Genomic DNA, 15,136 nt, shown 5'->3' with positions numbered 1-15,136 from the left:
TAGAGTAGCTTAAGGACAAATCCATTGATGGCTCATTTTTCTCAACAGTTTTATTAGATATTTTCTTAAAGTAGATACTGTGCTAATATGATTGGGAGATGGTGAGATGAATAAAACATATTCATGTAAGCAAGTAATTACAATGTTCATGAGGCAATAAAATGCTTTCTTTTTTGGGGTACTCATTGAAATTAGCCCTTTCAGCTAGCATTGAAGAATACAGATTGTGCTTTCTGCAAAGAAGCATGCAGATCCTGTGACTTTTATTTATTTTAAAGTCCTGAGATGACTGAATATGGATGAACACCAAGAGGAATAACGTATTTGAACTGACTTTTGTTTGAGCTGGTGATAAAACTCTGTATTGGTTTAAGAATCACATGTCATGTGATGTTTATAGAATTCTTCTTCTTGAAAACAGAACAAAAATAGCAAGCTGTTGATAAATGAGCATCCTCTACCCGCAACTTGACATGTCACAAGGATTATTCTTAAAGATCTCCAGTCCCATTCATATTCCCAGACTTAGACCCTGCCCACATATGAAATGAACTGTACAATTAAATTCTGCCCCTTTAAAGCGTCTTTGATAGTATAGAAAATAAAGCAAAACCATGATTTAAAACTTTGCACACTGCTTGTGCATACGAAGTACCTATAGAATGGTAATTGAAATATCGAGGTATGAAGTCAAACTTTCTGATTTCAAATCCCAACTCCAACACTTCCAAGTTGTATGAGTTGGAGAATGTTGTGTAACTAGTCTGTCAATCAGTTTCATCATCTGTAAAATCAAAATGTTACCTTCCTTGTGAGTTTGTTATTATTATTGTAGGTTTTATTTATTTATTTTTTTGAGACAGAGTGTCACTCTGTCACCCAGGCTGGAGTGTAAAGGCATGATCTCGGCTCACTGCAACTTCCGCCTCCTGGATTCAAGTGATTCTCCTGCCTTAGCCTCCCAAGTAGCTGGAATTACCGGTGCCCACCAGCTAATTTTTGTATTTTCAGTAGAGATGGGGTTTCACCATGTTGATCGGGCTGGTCTTCAACTCCTGACCTCAGGTGATCCACCCACCTCAGGCTCCCAAAATGCTGGGATTACAAGTGTAAGGCACCATGCCCGGCCTGTTGTACTTATTAAATAACACGTTTGGAATTTTTTTTTTTTTTTAAAGACAGGGTCTTACTTTGTCCCGCCCAGACTAGAGTGCAATGATGCAATCATAGCTCACTGCAGCCTCAAACTCCTGGGCTCAACCAATCCTCCTACCTCAGCCTCCCAAGTAGCTAGGAATACAGGCATGCACCACAACGCCCAATTTATTTATTTCTATTTTTTGTAGAAGCAGGGTTTTGCTATGTTGTCTGGGCTGGTCTTGAACTCCTGGGCTCAAGTGATCCTCCCGCCTTGGCCTCCCGAAGTGCCAGGAACCACTGCACCTGGCTAAATAACATGCTTTTTAAAAAAGCGCATGCCATGGTATTTGACATTTGTAAATACACTAAAATATTATTATCACCCTCACTGTGAATTAGCTCTAATTAGCACTTTAGTACTCAAAAAATCCCACTAGGATGGAAATACGTCCCCTTATTAGTTCTAGGTGTTAACCCACAGGCACAACTCTCAACTCTTTTTTGCCTATCCTCCTGAAAAGATGACACCATGTCAAGTTCATCTTAGCTTCCCCTTTGCACATGTGGCACAGCACACATTAAGGCACAGTGCAGTATAGCAGTTAAGCTCATTCTCTGGACCCAATTAAACTTGGAGTTGAATCCTGTCTTCTTCATTTAATTTTTCTGACTCTTAGTTTCCCTGTTTATAAAACGAGTTAAAAGTAAAGGTATCTACCTCATGATGTTATTATAAGGTTTCGATAAAATAATGGATGCAAAGTTTTCCGCATATGCTAATAAAGGCAACAGCAAACATTTATATACTACTTACCATGTGCTGGGTCTGGCTTTAAGCACTCTGTATGTATTAACATGTTAAATCCCCATGACAATCCTATGATATTGGTGCTATTACTATCTTCACTTTGCATATGTAGAAACCAAGATAGAGAGAAATCAATAACTTGTTCATGGTCATATTAATGGTAGGTAACTTGGCAGAATTAAAATCCAGGCAGTTGACCTTCATCCTGGGATCTTAATCACTATGTCCTTTTCCCTCCCAATAGTATGTGCTTGTCAAATATTTGCTATTACTACAGTAATCAATAAGTATTTGTTAAAATATTTAATCAATCGATATCTGCTGAAGTATTTGTTTATTATTTACTATACATTATTAAGTAGCACATTGTATTATAGACCACAAAAATGGACTCCTTTGCTTACAAGTTTTTGAAGAAATTCTTAGATTCTGCCTACCCAGACAATTAATAAAGTGTATACTAGGGAAGGAAATTCAAAATATGTTCCCATGTACTATAATAGTGCCATTTGTATAATTAGATTTTAAAATAATTTAAAATAAAACAATGGTATATGATTTGTTGCAAATGACTGACTTCATCTAAAATATACATCATCACCTATTTCAAAACCTTTACTTAACTAGGAAATAAAACTACAGGAGGCAACTTTGAAAATAGTATGAATAGTCTTAATAATACTCTTAAAAATCATAAATCAAAATATATAACAGCTTGCTTTCATAGTTTGAGGTTTATTATTATGTTGCCTAAATTGCAATGTAACATTTTAAATATGAAACATAAAATGCAAAATAATTTTTTCCTTGGATAATTTAAGAGTTAGACATACCTCACTGCACTTCCCTTTATTGTACTTCACAGATACTGTTATTTTTACAAATTGAAGGTTTGTGGCAACCCCAGGTTGTGAAAGTCTATTGGTGCCATTTTTCCAACATGTGCTCATGTCTTGTCTCTGTGTCACATTTTAGTAACTCTCACAACATTTCAAACTTTTTCATTATTATTATATCTGTTATGGTGATCTGTGATTGGTGATCTTCGATGTTACCATCATAATTGTTTTGGGGAACCATGAACTATGCCCACATAAGATGGTGACCTTAATCAGTAAACCTTGTGTGTGTTCTGACTGCTCTGCCAGCCACCCATTTCCCCATCTCTCTCCCTGTCCCTGGCCCTCTCCACTCTCTGAGACACAACAACATTGTTAGTATGACAATTTACACTATAATAGTCTCTAAGTATTCAAGTGAAACGTAGAGACACATATCTCTCACCTTAAGTCAAAAGCTAGAAACGATTAAACTTAGCGAGGAAGGCACATTGAAAGCCAAGATAGATCAAAAGCAGGCCTCTTGATTCAAGTTGTGAATGTGAAGGAAAAGTTCTTGAAAGAAACGTAACATGCTATTCCACTGAACACACAAATGAGAAGAAAGTGAAATAGACTTATTGCTGATAGGGAGAAAGTCTGAGTGGTCTGGATAGATCAAACCAGCCACAACATTCCTTTAAGTGAAAGCTTAATTCAGAGAAGGTCCTAAGTCTCCTCAATTTATGAAGGCTGAAAGAAATGAGAAAGCTGTGCAAGAAAAGTTGGAAGCCAGCAGAGATTTGTTCATGAGGTTTAACGAAAGAAGTCATCTCAGGTCGGGCATGGTGGCTCATGCCTGTAATCCCAGCACTTTGGGAGGCTGAGGCAGGTGGATCACCTTAGGTCAGGAGTTCAAGACCAGTCTGGACAACATGATGAAACCCCATCTCTACTAAAAATACAAAAATTAGCTGGGTGTGGTGGCAGTCACCTGTAATCCCTGCTACTCAGGAAGCGGAGGCAGGAGAATTTGCTTGAACCCTGGAGGTGGAGGTTGCAGTGAGCCAAGATCGTGCCACTGCACTCCAGCCTGGGTGACAGAGCAAGACTCCATCTCAAAAAAAAAAAAAAAAGTCATCTCTGTAACATAAAAGTACAAGATGAAGCACCAAGGGTTGATGCCAAAGCTGCAGCAAGCTCTCCAGAAGACCTGGCTAAGATCATTGATGAAAGTGGCTACACTAAACAACACATTTTCAATATAGATGAAAGAGCTTTACGTTGGAAGAAGATGTCAGCTAGGACTTTTATAGGAAGAGAGGAGGAGTCAATGCTTGGCTTCAAAGCTTCAAAGGACAGGTTGACGCTCTCGTTAGGGGCTAATGCAGCTGGTGACTTTAAGTTACATGTTCACTTACTATTTGAAAAATTCTAAGGTCCTTATGAATTATTCTAACTGCAACCAGACACAATGGTTCATGACTATAATCCCAACACTTTGTGAGGCTAAGGCAGGAGGATTGCTTGAGCCTAGGAGTTCAAGGCTTCAGTGAGCTATGATGATCTCACTGTACTTCAGCCTAGGCAACAGAGCAAGACCATTCATCTATGAAAATGCAAATACAAATAAATAAATAAGTGTACTAAATCTATAGATTTAGAAAATGTGCTCTATAAATGGAATAACAAAGTCTGGGTAACTGTTTACAGCATGGTTTATTGAATAATTTAAGTCCACTATTAACACTTACTGCTCAGAAAAAAAATATTTCTTTTTGAATACTATTTCTAGTTGATAACACAACTGTATAAGTCCATTCTCTGCCGGGCACGGTGGCTCAAGCCTGTAATCCCAGCTCTTTGGGAGGCTGAGACGGGCGGATCACGAGGTCAGGAGATCGAGACCATCCTGGCTAACACAATGAAACCCCGTCTCTACTAAAAAATACAAAAAAACTAGCCGGGCGACGTGGCGGCCGCCTGTAGTCCCAGCTACTCGGGAGGCTGAGGCAGGAGAATGGCCTAAACCCAGGAGGCGGAGCTTGCAGTGAGCTGAGATCCGGCCACTGCACTCCAGCCTGGGTGGCAGAGCGAGACTCTGTCTCAAAAAAAAAAAAATAAGTCCATTCTCATGCTGCTAATAAAGACATACTCGAGAATAGGAAATTTATTTTTTAAAAAAAGAGGTTTAATGGACTCACAGTTCCACATGGCTGGGGAGGCCTCACGATCATGATGGAAGGCACGTCTCACATGGTGGCAGGCAAGAGGACATGTTCAGGGTAACTCCCTTTTATAAAACCATCACCTCTCCTGAGACTTACCATCACGAGAACAGCATGGGAAAAACCTGCACCCATGATTCAATTACCTCCCAGTGGCTCCCTCCCATGACATGTGGGAATTATGGGAGCTACAATTCAAGATGAGATTTGGGTGGGGACACAGCCAAACGATATAATACATGGTCACCCAAAAGTTCTGATGGAGATGTACAAAGGGATTAACATTGCTAACACACGTCTACTAACATGATATCCACTCTTCAGCTTGTGGATCCAAGAGAAATTCTGACTTTCAAGTCCTATTATTTAAGAAATACATCTCATAAGAATACAGCTGCCATAGATAGTGATTTTTCTGTTGAAACTAGGCAAAGTAAATTGAAAACATTCTGGAAAGGATTCACCATTCTAGATGTCATTAAGAACATTCGTAATTCATGGGAGGTGGTCAAAATATCAACATTAACAGAAGTTTGGAAGATGTGGACTCCAACCCTCCTAAATAAGTTTGAGGAGTTCAAGATGTCAGTGGAGGAAATGAAGTGTAGGTGTGTTAGAAAAAGCAAGAGACCTAGAAGTGGAGCCCGAAGATGTAACTAAATTTATGACATTTTAATTTCACTCTAAAACTTGAATGAATGAGATGTTGCTTCTTATGGATGAGCAAAGGGTGGTTTCTTGAGATGGAATCTACTCGCGATGAAGATGTTCACAGCACTGTGGAAATGACAACAAAGGATTTAGAATTATATAAACTTAGTCGATAAAGCAGTGGCAGGGCTTGAGAGGATTGATTCCAATATTGAAAGAAGTTCTACAGCAGATAAAATGCTACCAAACATTACATGCAATATATAAATCTTCTTGAAAGGAATAGTCAATCTATGTGACAAACGTCCTTGTTGTCTTACTTTAATAAATTGCCACAGCCACCTCAGCCTTCAGCAACCACCATCTGGATCAGTCAGCAGCCATCGATATCCAGGCAAGACCCTCCACCAGTAAGACAGTTATCACTCAGTGAAGGCACAAATGATCGTTAGCAATTTTTAGCAAAAAGGATCTTTTACATAAAGGTATGTACCTTTTCTTAGATATCATGCTATTGCACATTTAGTAAACTACAGTATAGTATAAACATAACTTTTATACGCACTAGAAAACCAAAAAACTTGTGTGACTCGCTGTATTCCAATATTCACTTCTTTGGGGGGGTAATCTGGAACTGAACCCACACTATCTCCAAGGTATGCCTGTATAAGAGACTGAATCTGCTGCTGTTTGACAGAGGGAAGAACGGTTCTTTTATTGTTTTATATCAAAATGTCATACTTCCTTTACAAAGCAATAATTTGTTTTCCATGCAATATCAATAAAAGTAATGTGATTATATTCATTTTTCTAGAGCTTCATCCCTTGCTTCCTTTTCTCGTCTTATCTTCATTTATTTTCTTTCATCTATTTTTAATTTACATTATCTTGTTGCATTTCAAGTATCCATATAAACTGCCTTATGTACTTCCTGAAACAAGATACAATTATATAAATGTTCTGTGAGCAAAGTACAATGAAAGGTATATATGACATTTTCATTTAAAGGACTTTGCAAACAATACGATGAATCTGATGTTTATTGCTTTATTTCATTCATGGACATCTGAGAATCTTCTTGAGTGGATGTCTGAATATAAAAAATAATTATTATACTAAAGTGAATAATGGCTCCTAAATATATCCTAACTCCTGGAACCTGGAAATGTTACCTTGTGTGGAAGAGTCTTTTGCAGATGTGATTAAGTTAAAGGTCTGAGAGAGAGAGAGAGCTTATCCTGGATTATCCAGGTAGGTGCTAAATGAAATCATAAGTGTCCTTATAAGAGAGAGGCAGAGGGAGGTTTGACACTAATAGAAGAGAAAGCAGTGTAACCGTGGAGGCAGAGAGATTGGAGCGATGCAGCCCGAGCAGGTCGGCAGCCACCAGAAGCTGAAAGAGGCAAAGACCTCCAGGGAAGGGCAGCCCTGCCGATACCTTGATTTCAGCCTAGTGATAGTGATTTTGGAATTCTAATCTTCAAACTATGAGACAGTACATTTTTATTGTTTTAAGCCACAAAGTTTGTGGTAATTTTTACATTGGCAATGAGAAACTAACACAGTTAATTAATTTGAATATATGCAAATGTTAAAAAGAGACAGTTTTCCTTCTAACATTAAAGACATTGGGAAAGGCAAAAACAACAAAGTTATTTCTATTTAGAATAATAAAATATTGAAGGGTAGTTTAAAAGGATCAGGAAGTTTTTATTTTAAAGGACTACCATATGTTTCAGGAAAATGCTGTATTTCTAACCCAATTCGCTCTCTAACACATCAATTATCTTAAAGCAAAATTATCTGGTACCAGTGGAAAGCAAATAGGAATGCCATTCTCCTGTGGACTTCTCCCTCCACATTGTTTTCCAGCCCTCCTCAGTGAACCGCTCCACTCATAATCCCACTTCCTGTTTTCTGTCCTACCACCTCCCCTGAAAGTCCTCTTGTTTTGCTGGAAGTAGTCTATTACTTTACAAAGCCAAAGAACACATTTGCATAATTTCACTTATGGGAAAGTTTCTAGCGCACTAAGTTGCTGCACTTACTGAGCTATATGGGCGAATCATGTCCATAACACCTTGGTGGCTTCCTGGACAATATGAGGTACAACTCATCAGCACCTGCCTGCTTAACCTCACTTATCCTTACCTGTCTCTAGATTAGCAGGCAGAAAGGTAAGCCATCTCCGCTCTAGATAGTTCTAAAATAAACTGTGCCAAAGGTGGAAACTTACACTTTGAAAGTCACAGAACTGTCTTATCTGGAATCTAAGAGGGAAATCATTCATTTAGCCAGAAAAATGTGCCAGTGGAAAAAAAGATTTATCTTTAATATATGCTATAAACAGTTTGTGAGAAGGTTTTTCTTAAAGAACTCAATATGTGTGTTTTCTAAATAACAAAAACTCTGAAAATGAAAATCTTAAAATGCTAGGCAAATGAAGATTTAAGAGGTAAGTGTCTTCCATTTGATTGTACAAGTAGGAAGCTGGGGTCATCCTTGACACTGCCCTCCTTCACATTCAATCCAATTTTGACTTTTCTTAAGTTTTTATTGTTGTTGTTGTTGTTCTCTTTCTGTTTATCTTTTTTTGAGACAGAGTCTTGCCCTCTCACCCAAGTTGGAGTGCAGTGGTATAATCACAGCTCACGGCTGCCTCGACCTGCTGGGCTCAGGTGATCCTCCCACCTCAACCTCCCAAGTAGCTGGGATACAACACGCACCACCACACCGGGCTAATTTTTGTATTTTTTTGTGACAGGGTTTCACCATGTTGGCCAGGCCGGTCTCAAACTCCTGGGCTCAAAAGAATCTGTCTCCTCCAGCCTCCCAAAGTGCTGGAATTACAGGTGTGGCTGGCCTTTTTTGTCTTTTTTTTTTTTTTTTTTTTGAGACAAGGTCTCACTCTTGTCTAGACTAGAGTACAGTGATGGGATTTTGGCTCACTGTAGCCTCAAACTTCTGATCTCAAGCAATCCTCCCACTCCAGCCTTCCAAGTAGCTAGGCCAACAGGCACATGCTACCACACTCGGCTAATTTTGTTTATTTTTTGTAGAGATGAGGTCTCTCTATGTTGTCCAGGCTGGTCTTGAACTCCTGGGCTCTAAGTGATCCTCCTACCTTGGCCTCCCAAAGTGCTGGGATTACAGGTGTAAGCCACTGCACCTGGCCTCTTATTTCTTAAATCTGTTCACTTTTCTCATATCCATTTGCCTTTTTACTAGTCCTCTTTACACCCAAAGGTTCCATCCAGTCATGAGGGGAAAGGAAGGGCACCACAGGGCAGCTGGAGATTCAGGTGGGGATTGAAGTTTAACCTTTCCTCCAAAAGTCATAAGCTTTGAGTGAGAATGAGTCCCTCACAGCATCAACTTTGCTACTTTTTACCTATCTGGCTGTAAACAAGGAATTTATTAAAAAGTCATGGCAAAAATTGCAATTTTGCCACAATCTAATACCTTCCATGCTTGTTTCCTCTCTGTAGAATGGGAATGAGAACATGAACTACCTCATCGGACTGCTGTGCACAGGAAATGAGTCCATCAATACATGCAAAGCACAAAGAACAGAGACAGGCACACAATAAACAATCTGCTCTTCTGATTATTGCATACTAGGGTTATAGTTTTTCAGGCTCTCACTGCACTACAAGGCCCTTTCTTAGCATTAGCATGCAGTGATTTTACACGTTATTTGTCAAATAGCTATCAAATTAATACTTGTCTCTTCCTCTACTGCAAATTTTATGAAGCAGATACCAAGTCTGTCTTTGCTCTTCTTAGCACAGTGCTTGGCAAAGGAAAGCACTGAAATATTTGTTAAGTAAATCTTGGAACTAAAGCAAAGCAATAAAGCAAACCAGTGACACCAGTGGTTACCAGTCTGTAGTTTTGGATGTCTTCAGAAGTTGTATGAATGTTTCCCATCTGCTATAGTTCTTCTCCATCCTCACTAATAGAATTATCCCGGAAGCTTCCAAATATACCCATGTTCAGGTTCCAAAGATTCCAGTTTGATTGGGATGGATGGGGTTGGCCAAGGCCAGTATTGAAGACTCTGTAAATTCTAATCTGCAAGTCAGGTTGGAAAGCTCCGGTGCTGCTCCCACCAGCTTCAGTTCTGGTGTGAAGGCCTCCAACCTGACCTCTGCTTTTGAATTTGACCAACAGCCCGCACCCTCGGTTGAATTATCCTTTCCTGTCTACATAATAGAGGAAAGAATATGGGTAGCGGCAGCTTTATGGGCAGGACCTAGGCGGATGGAACAAACGAGTAAGGTTCGTGCTGTTCAGACAATTGTAATCCTGGCAGCAAACCTGTTGGGCGACTCCAGGCCCAGGCACTCGCCAACCCACACTCATTCAGGGCATTCTGCCCCTAGAGGGCGAGCGCATCAGGTCATGAACCTCTTTTTTTTTTTTTTTTTTTTTTTTTTAATGGGATTTTATTTATATTAAGAGCCAACACAAAGTTTCCTACAGTGTAAAAGAGTGGTGGCGATGACTGCCTTAAAGGCTGAACTCCGCAAGCCATACCTTCTGGGCGTTGCTCCCCAAGGTAGATCACTGAGTCCGTTTCCTTCCCAACTGTCTCTCGCTCCACATCCACCCACCTCTACCCCTTTCCACGGTCCGTTTACCCCCATTCTTGAACGGTGCCATCGGAATTCCCCAACACTGTTCAAGTGTGACCCCAAGATATGAGGCCGACCTTCGTGAAGCCACCGCAGTTTCCTCCAGCGGGCAGCCCCGGGAGCAGGGAGCTGGGTTGTCAGGGGCCCCGCGCGCCACGGGAGGCAGAGGTCGCGCCCCGATCGCGGGAAACTGGGACTCATGTGTGGATCTGCTGGAGGTCAGGGGGCCAGTAACGTTCACCTGGCCTCCGAAGGCGGGTCCCCGCACTGGAAGCCTCTGGCGTAGCCGGGGTGCGGAGCCACCCCCTCGGCTGACGATCCCCTCACTCCCTAACTTGGGACCCACAAGCCGCGAGTCCACGGCCCTGGGCGAAAAGAGTCACATTCCCTCCCCACTCCCTCAAGGGAAAGGGAGCGAAACACGCTTTCCGGACCCGGCACAACAGGTCCTTTGGACACCCGCGAGGTTGGGAAGGCCGGGGGCGACTGGCTGCGGAAGAGGGTAGAGCATTCCACCGGCGCATTTCCTGAGGAGGGGCCTCTCCACTTACGGATCCCCTGTCACTTTACTGAGCCCCAGACCCACAGCAAATCCTGAGTTTGGTGAGCAGGCATTATACCGAAGGCGCGGGTGGGAGTGGAGTTCTAGACGCGTAGCATGGCACCAGTCTGTTCTGTCCGAGAGCTAAGTTAGGAGGTGCAGGAAAAGAGCAGTTATGCGCGCCCCAGGACCTGACTCTCTGGGCGATCGGCGTCCACTCACCTTGTGCCTGCGCCTCCATGGTGGCTGACTTCGAGCTGAGGGCGGCGGGGACACCCCGGTGCTTCCCAGAGCAGATGGCAGCTGTGCTCAGCCTCAGAACGCAGCTGGCCCCGCCGCTCTCTCCCACTCCTGGCACGCGTGTCTCGAGCGCTGCGCGGAGGGGGTTGGGGACGCAGGCAGCAGCCACTGGCCGCTTCTGGTTACCTCCGCCCCTTCCAGTCCACCTGGCCCAAACCAAGCTGGAAAGAGCTCGCCGCTGGGCGCCACCTGCCGGCGCTCTGCACAGCCGGCGGAAGGCACCCACTCCCGGCGCTATACGGACATACCGCAGAGATATTGCAGATTAGGTTCCAGACCCCCGCAATAAAGCGGGTATTGCAACAAAACGAGTCGCACTAATTTTTCAGCTTCCTAATGCATATAAAAGTTACGTTTACACTATGTGTAGTCTATTAAGTATGCAATAGCATGATGTCTAAAATGAGCAATATACATACCTTAATTTAAAAAGATATTTTATTTCTAAAAAATGTTAAAGATCATCTTTACCTAATGGGAATCTTTTTGTTGGTGGAGGGCATTGCTTGGATGTTGATGGCTGCTGACTGATCCTGGTGGTGATTGCTGAAGGCTGGAATAGCTGTGTCAATTTCTTAAAATAGGACAACAATGAAGTTTGCTGCATCAATTGACTCTTCCTTTTATGAAAGATTTTTCTGTACCATGCAATGCTGGTTGATAGCATTTTATCCACAATATAACTTTTTGCAAAATTGGAGTCAGTCATCTCAAACTCTGCCATTGCTTTATCAACTAAGTGTATATAATTATAAATCCTTTGCTGTCATTTCAACAATGCTGTGAACAACTTCACCAGGAGTAGATTCTATCTCAAGTGACCACTTTCTTGGCTTGTCTATAAGGAGCAACTCTTCAACCATTCAAGTCTTATGAAATTGAGCAATTTAGTCATATATTCAGGCTCCACTTGTAATTCTAATTCTCTTGCTCTTTCTACCACACCTGCAATTACTTCCTGCTTTGAAGTTTGAACCCCCAAAGTCATTCAGGAGGGTTGGAACCAACTTCTTCCAAACTCCTGTTAATGTTGACTTTTTGATCTCCTCCCATGAATTATGAATGTTCTTAATGGCATCTAGAATGGTGAATCTTTTCCAGAAGGTTATCAATTTACTTTGTCCAGATCCAACAGAAGAATCACTATTTATGGCAGCTATATCCTTACAAAATTTATTTCTCAAATAATAAGGCTTGAAAGTTAAAATTACTCCTTTATTCATCGGCCGCAAGATGGATGTTGTTTTGCCAGGCATGAAAACAACATTAATCTCTTCTTACATCTCCATCAACTCCTGAGTGACAAAGTATGACATTAACCAGCAATAATAATTAGAAAGAAACTTTTTTTTTTGAGCAATAGGTCTTAATAGTGGACTTAAAATGTTCAATAAACCATGCTGTAAACAGATGCACTATCATTCAAGTTTTGTTGTTCGCTTTATAGAGCACAGGTGGAATATATTTAGCGTAATTCTTAAGGGCTCTAAAATTTTCAGAATGGTAAATGAGCATTGGCTTCAGTGTAAAGTCACCAGCTACTTTTGCCCCTAACAAGAGAGTCAGTTTGTCCTTTGAAGCTTTGCAATCAGGTATTGACTTCTTTGTAGCTATGAAAGTCCTTGATAGCATCTTCTTCCAGTACAAGGCTATTTCATCTGTATTGAAAATGCGTTGTTTAGTGTAGCTACCTTAATCAGTGATCTTAGCCAGATCTTCTGGAGAACTTGCTGCAGCTTTGGCATCAGCCCTTGCTGCTTCACCTTACATTCATGTTATGGAGATGACTTCTTTCTTTAAACCTCATGAGCCAGTCTCTGCTAGCTTCCAACTTTTCTTCTGCAGATTCCTCACCTCTCTCAGGCTTTATAGAATTGAAGAGAGTTAGGGCTTTGCCCCGGATTAGGCTGTGGTTAAGGGAAGGTTGTGACTGCTTTGATCTGGTTTGATCCAGACCACTCAAACTTTCCCCATATCAGCAAGAAGACTGTTTCACTTCCTTATCATTTGTGGGTTCACTGAAGTAGCACTTCTAATCTCCTTCAAGAAGTGTTCTTTTGCATTCACAGCTTGAATAACTTGCACAAGAGACCTAGCTTTTGGCCTATCTCAGCTTTCAACATGCCTTCCTCACTAAATTTAATCATTTCTAGCTTTTGATTTAAGTCACAAGTGACTCTTCCTTTCATGTGAATACTTGGAGGCCATTGTAGGGTTATTAATACAATATTGTTGTGTCTCAGAGAATGGAGAGGCCTAAGAAGAGGGAGAGAGGTGGGGAAATGGCTGGCCGGTGGAGCAGTCAGAACACACACAAGATTTATTGATTCAATTCACTGTCTTATATGGGCATGGTTCACGGTTCCTCAAAATAATTACAATGGTGACATCAAAGATCACTGATCACAGATCACCATAACAGATATAATATAATGAAAAAGCTTGAAATATTGTGAGAATTACCAAAATGTGACACAGAGACATCAAGTGAGCACATGGCATTGGAAAAATGGCACCAATAGATTTGCTCAACACGGGGATGCCACAAACCTCCAATTGGTTAAAAATGCGGTAGCTCACACCTGTAATTCCAGCACTTTGAGAGGCCTAGGCAGGTGGGCAAATCATGAGGTCAGGAGATCAAGACCATCCTGGCTAACGTGGTGAAACCCTGTCTTTACTAAAATACAAAACATTGGCCGGGTGTGGTGGCGGGCACCTGTAGTCCCAGCTATTCAGGAGGCTGAGGCAGGAGAATCGCTTGAACCTGGGAGGCAGAGGTTGCAGTGAGCCGAGATTAGCCTGGGCAACACAGTGAGACTCTGTCAAGACAAAAAAAAAAAGTGAAGAGAAGTGCAATAAGATGAGGTGTGCCTGTAAAGGTCTGATGCTATGCCATGGACAGAGGAAAAGAACATGGTTTTACAATACCGAGCCATCACTCTTAGTGGAGATATGAAGGTAGATTTCCACAAGCCGTGGTTCCAACATTTTTGTCAATTCATCAATACACAATTTTATGTATATTTTAGTTTAAAGACACCTTATTTCATGTATATCATGTACATTGTTGCTTCATTAACATTGAGCTCACAGTCAACAGCACTAGAACTCATACCAGAATCAAGTTTATTAAGCTTATTTCATGTATATATTTTCTCTCTAAGGCACATCACAACCTTTTTGCACCTAGGAACACTAGACAGTACTTCAGTGCTATCCCTGGGAGCTCAGAAAAATCACCAAAAAAAAAAAAAAAAAAAGGTTTGCTTATAGACTGGAGGACAAAACAAGAAGGCAGGGCCGCCTTGCTTTTCCTCAGCAGGAAACTTGAGTCTTCTGGGGTCTCTGTCCATGAGTCCCTGTAGGTTGTACTTGTAGGTCGATGAGGCAGTCATGTTTTCAGACAGGACTAGAAAGTCACAGCCCTGTTCCAAGGCTTGCCTGGTAATGAGATTAGAAAGCATGACAAGAAGTAAGAAATATCAGCTACCATCTCTACTCCACTGGCTTTTGGGTGTTACAGATCTCCCCTTTTTCTCAACATCTACACAATCTTCATCTGTAAAATACAGTGTGGTACTTATTTACATTTGGTCTTGAATAGTTTGCCATTTGGGTTTTGTTTCCTCTTCCTTTCTTAAAATAGATGTTAAAGTCTGTCAGAGTTGAGTGTGGATATTATGTTAAACCTCCCATAATTCCTGCCAAAAAGTCTTATAAAAATTTCGCAGCTCAAAAAGATTTATTGAATAAACAATTAACTAACCAGTAGGTTATATTTTATCCATGCCCAAGTTTGCACAGTATAGACTAATAAGCATAAATGGAGTCTTACATTTTTTTCTTGAAAGAAAGAATACTAGTCATGGTTTCCTGGCACATGTACAAGCATCTCAGTGTGTTTTTTGTTATGTTGAAGATCTCACTGATTTGTAATCATTGCCATTAAAATTACTGTGTAGAACACTAAGCATAGGGCTTTTAAATGACTTTTGGTAATAGAGACCAGG

At 41.1% G+C, this 15,136-nt stretch overlaps 1 protein-coding gene across 7 annotated transcripts in view; it reads right to left on the bottom strand.

Annotated features, from left to right (window-relative positions):
* TPD52L1 (TPD52 like 1) overlaps positions 1-11,354 on the bottom strand; it is a 108,558-nt gene extending 97,204 nt beyond the window's left edge. For 6 of the 7 annotated variants that reach the window (XM_017863022.1, XM_017863027.1, XM_017863024.1 and 3 more), the window contains exon 1: positions 11,046-11,354. In XM_017863022.1, the coding sequence (XP_017718511.1) occupies positions 11,046-11,064 (19 nt within the window). In that variant the 5' untranslated portion in view covers positions 11,065-11,354. The remainder of the gene's footprint in view (positions 1-11,045) is intronic. The other variant, XM_017863023.1, reaches the window with a different exon arrangement.
* Positions 11,355-15,136: the final 3,782 nt, after the last annotated feature.

The sequence above is a fragment of the Rhinopithecus bieti genome, unplaced genomic scaffold (assembly GCF_001698545.2).
Source record: "Rhinopithecus bieti isolate Rb0 unplaced genomic scaffold, ASM169854v2 scaffold_65372, whole genome shotgun sequence".
NCBI classification, from domain to species: Eukaryota; Metazoa; Chordata; class Mammalia; order Primates; family Cercopithecidae; genus Rhinopithecus; species Rhinopithecus bieti.
This window is presented reverse-complemented; position numbering and strand designations above follow the sequence as displayed.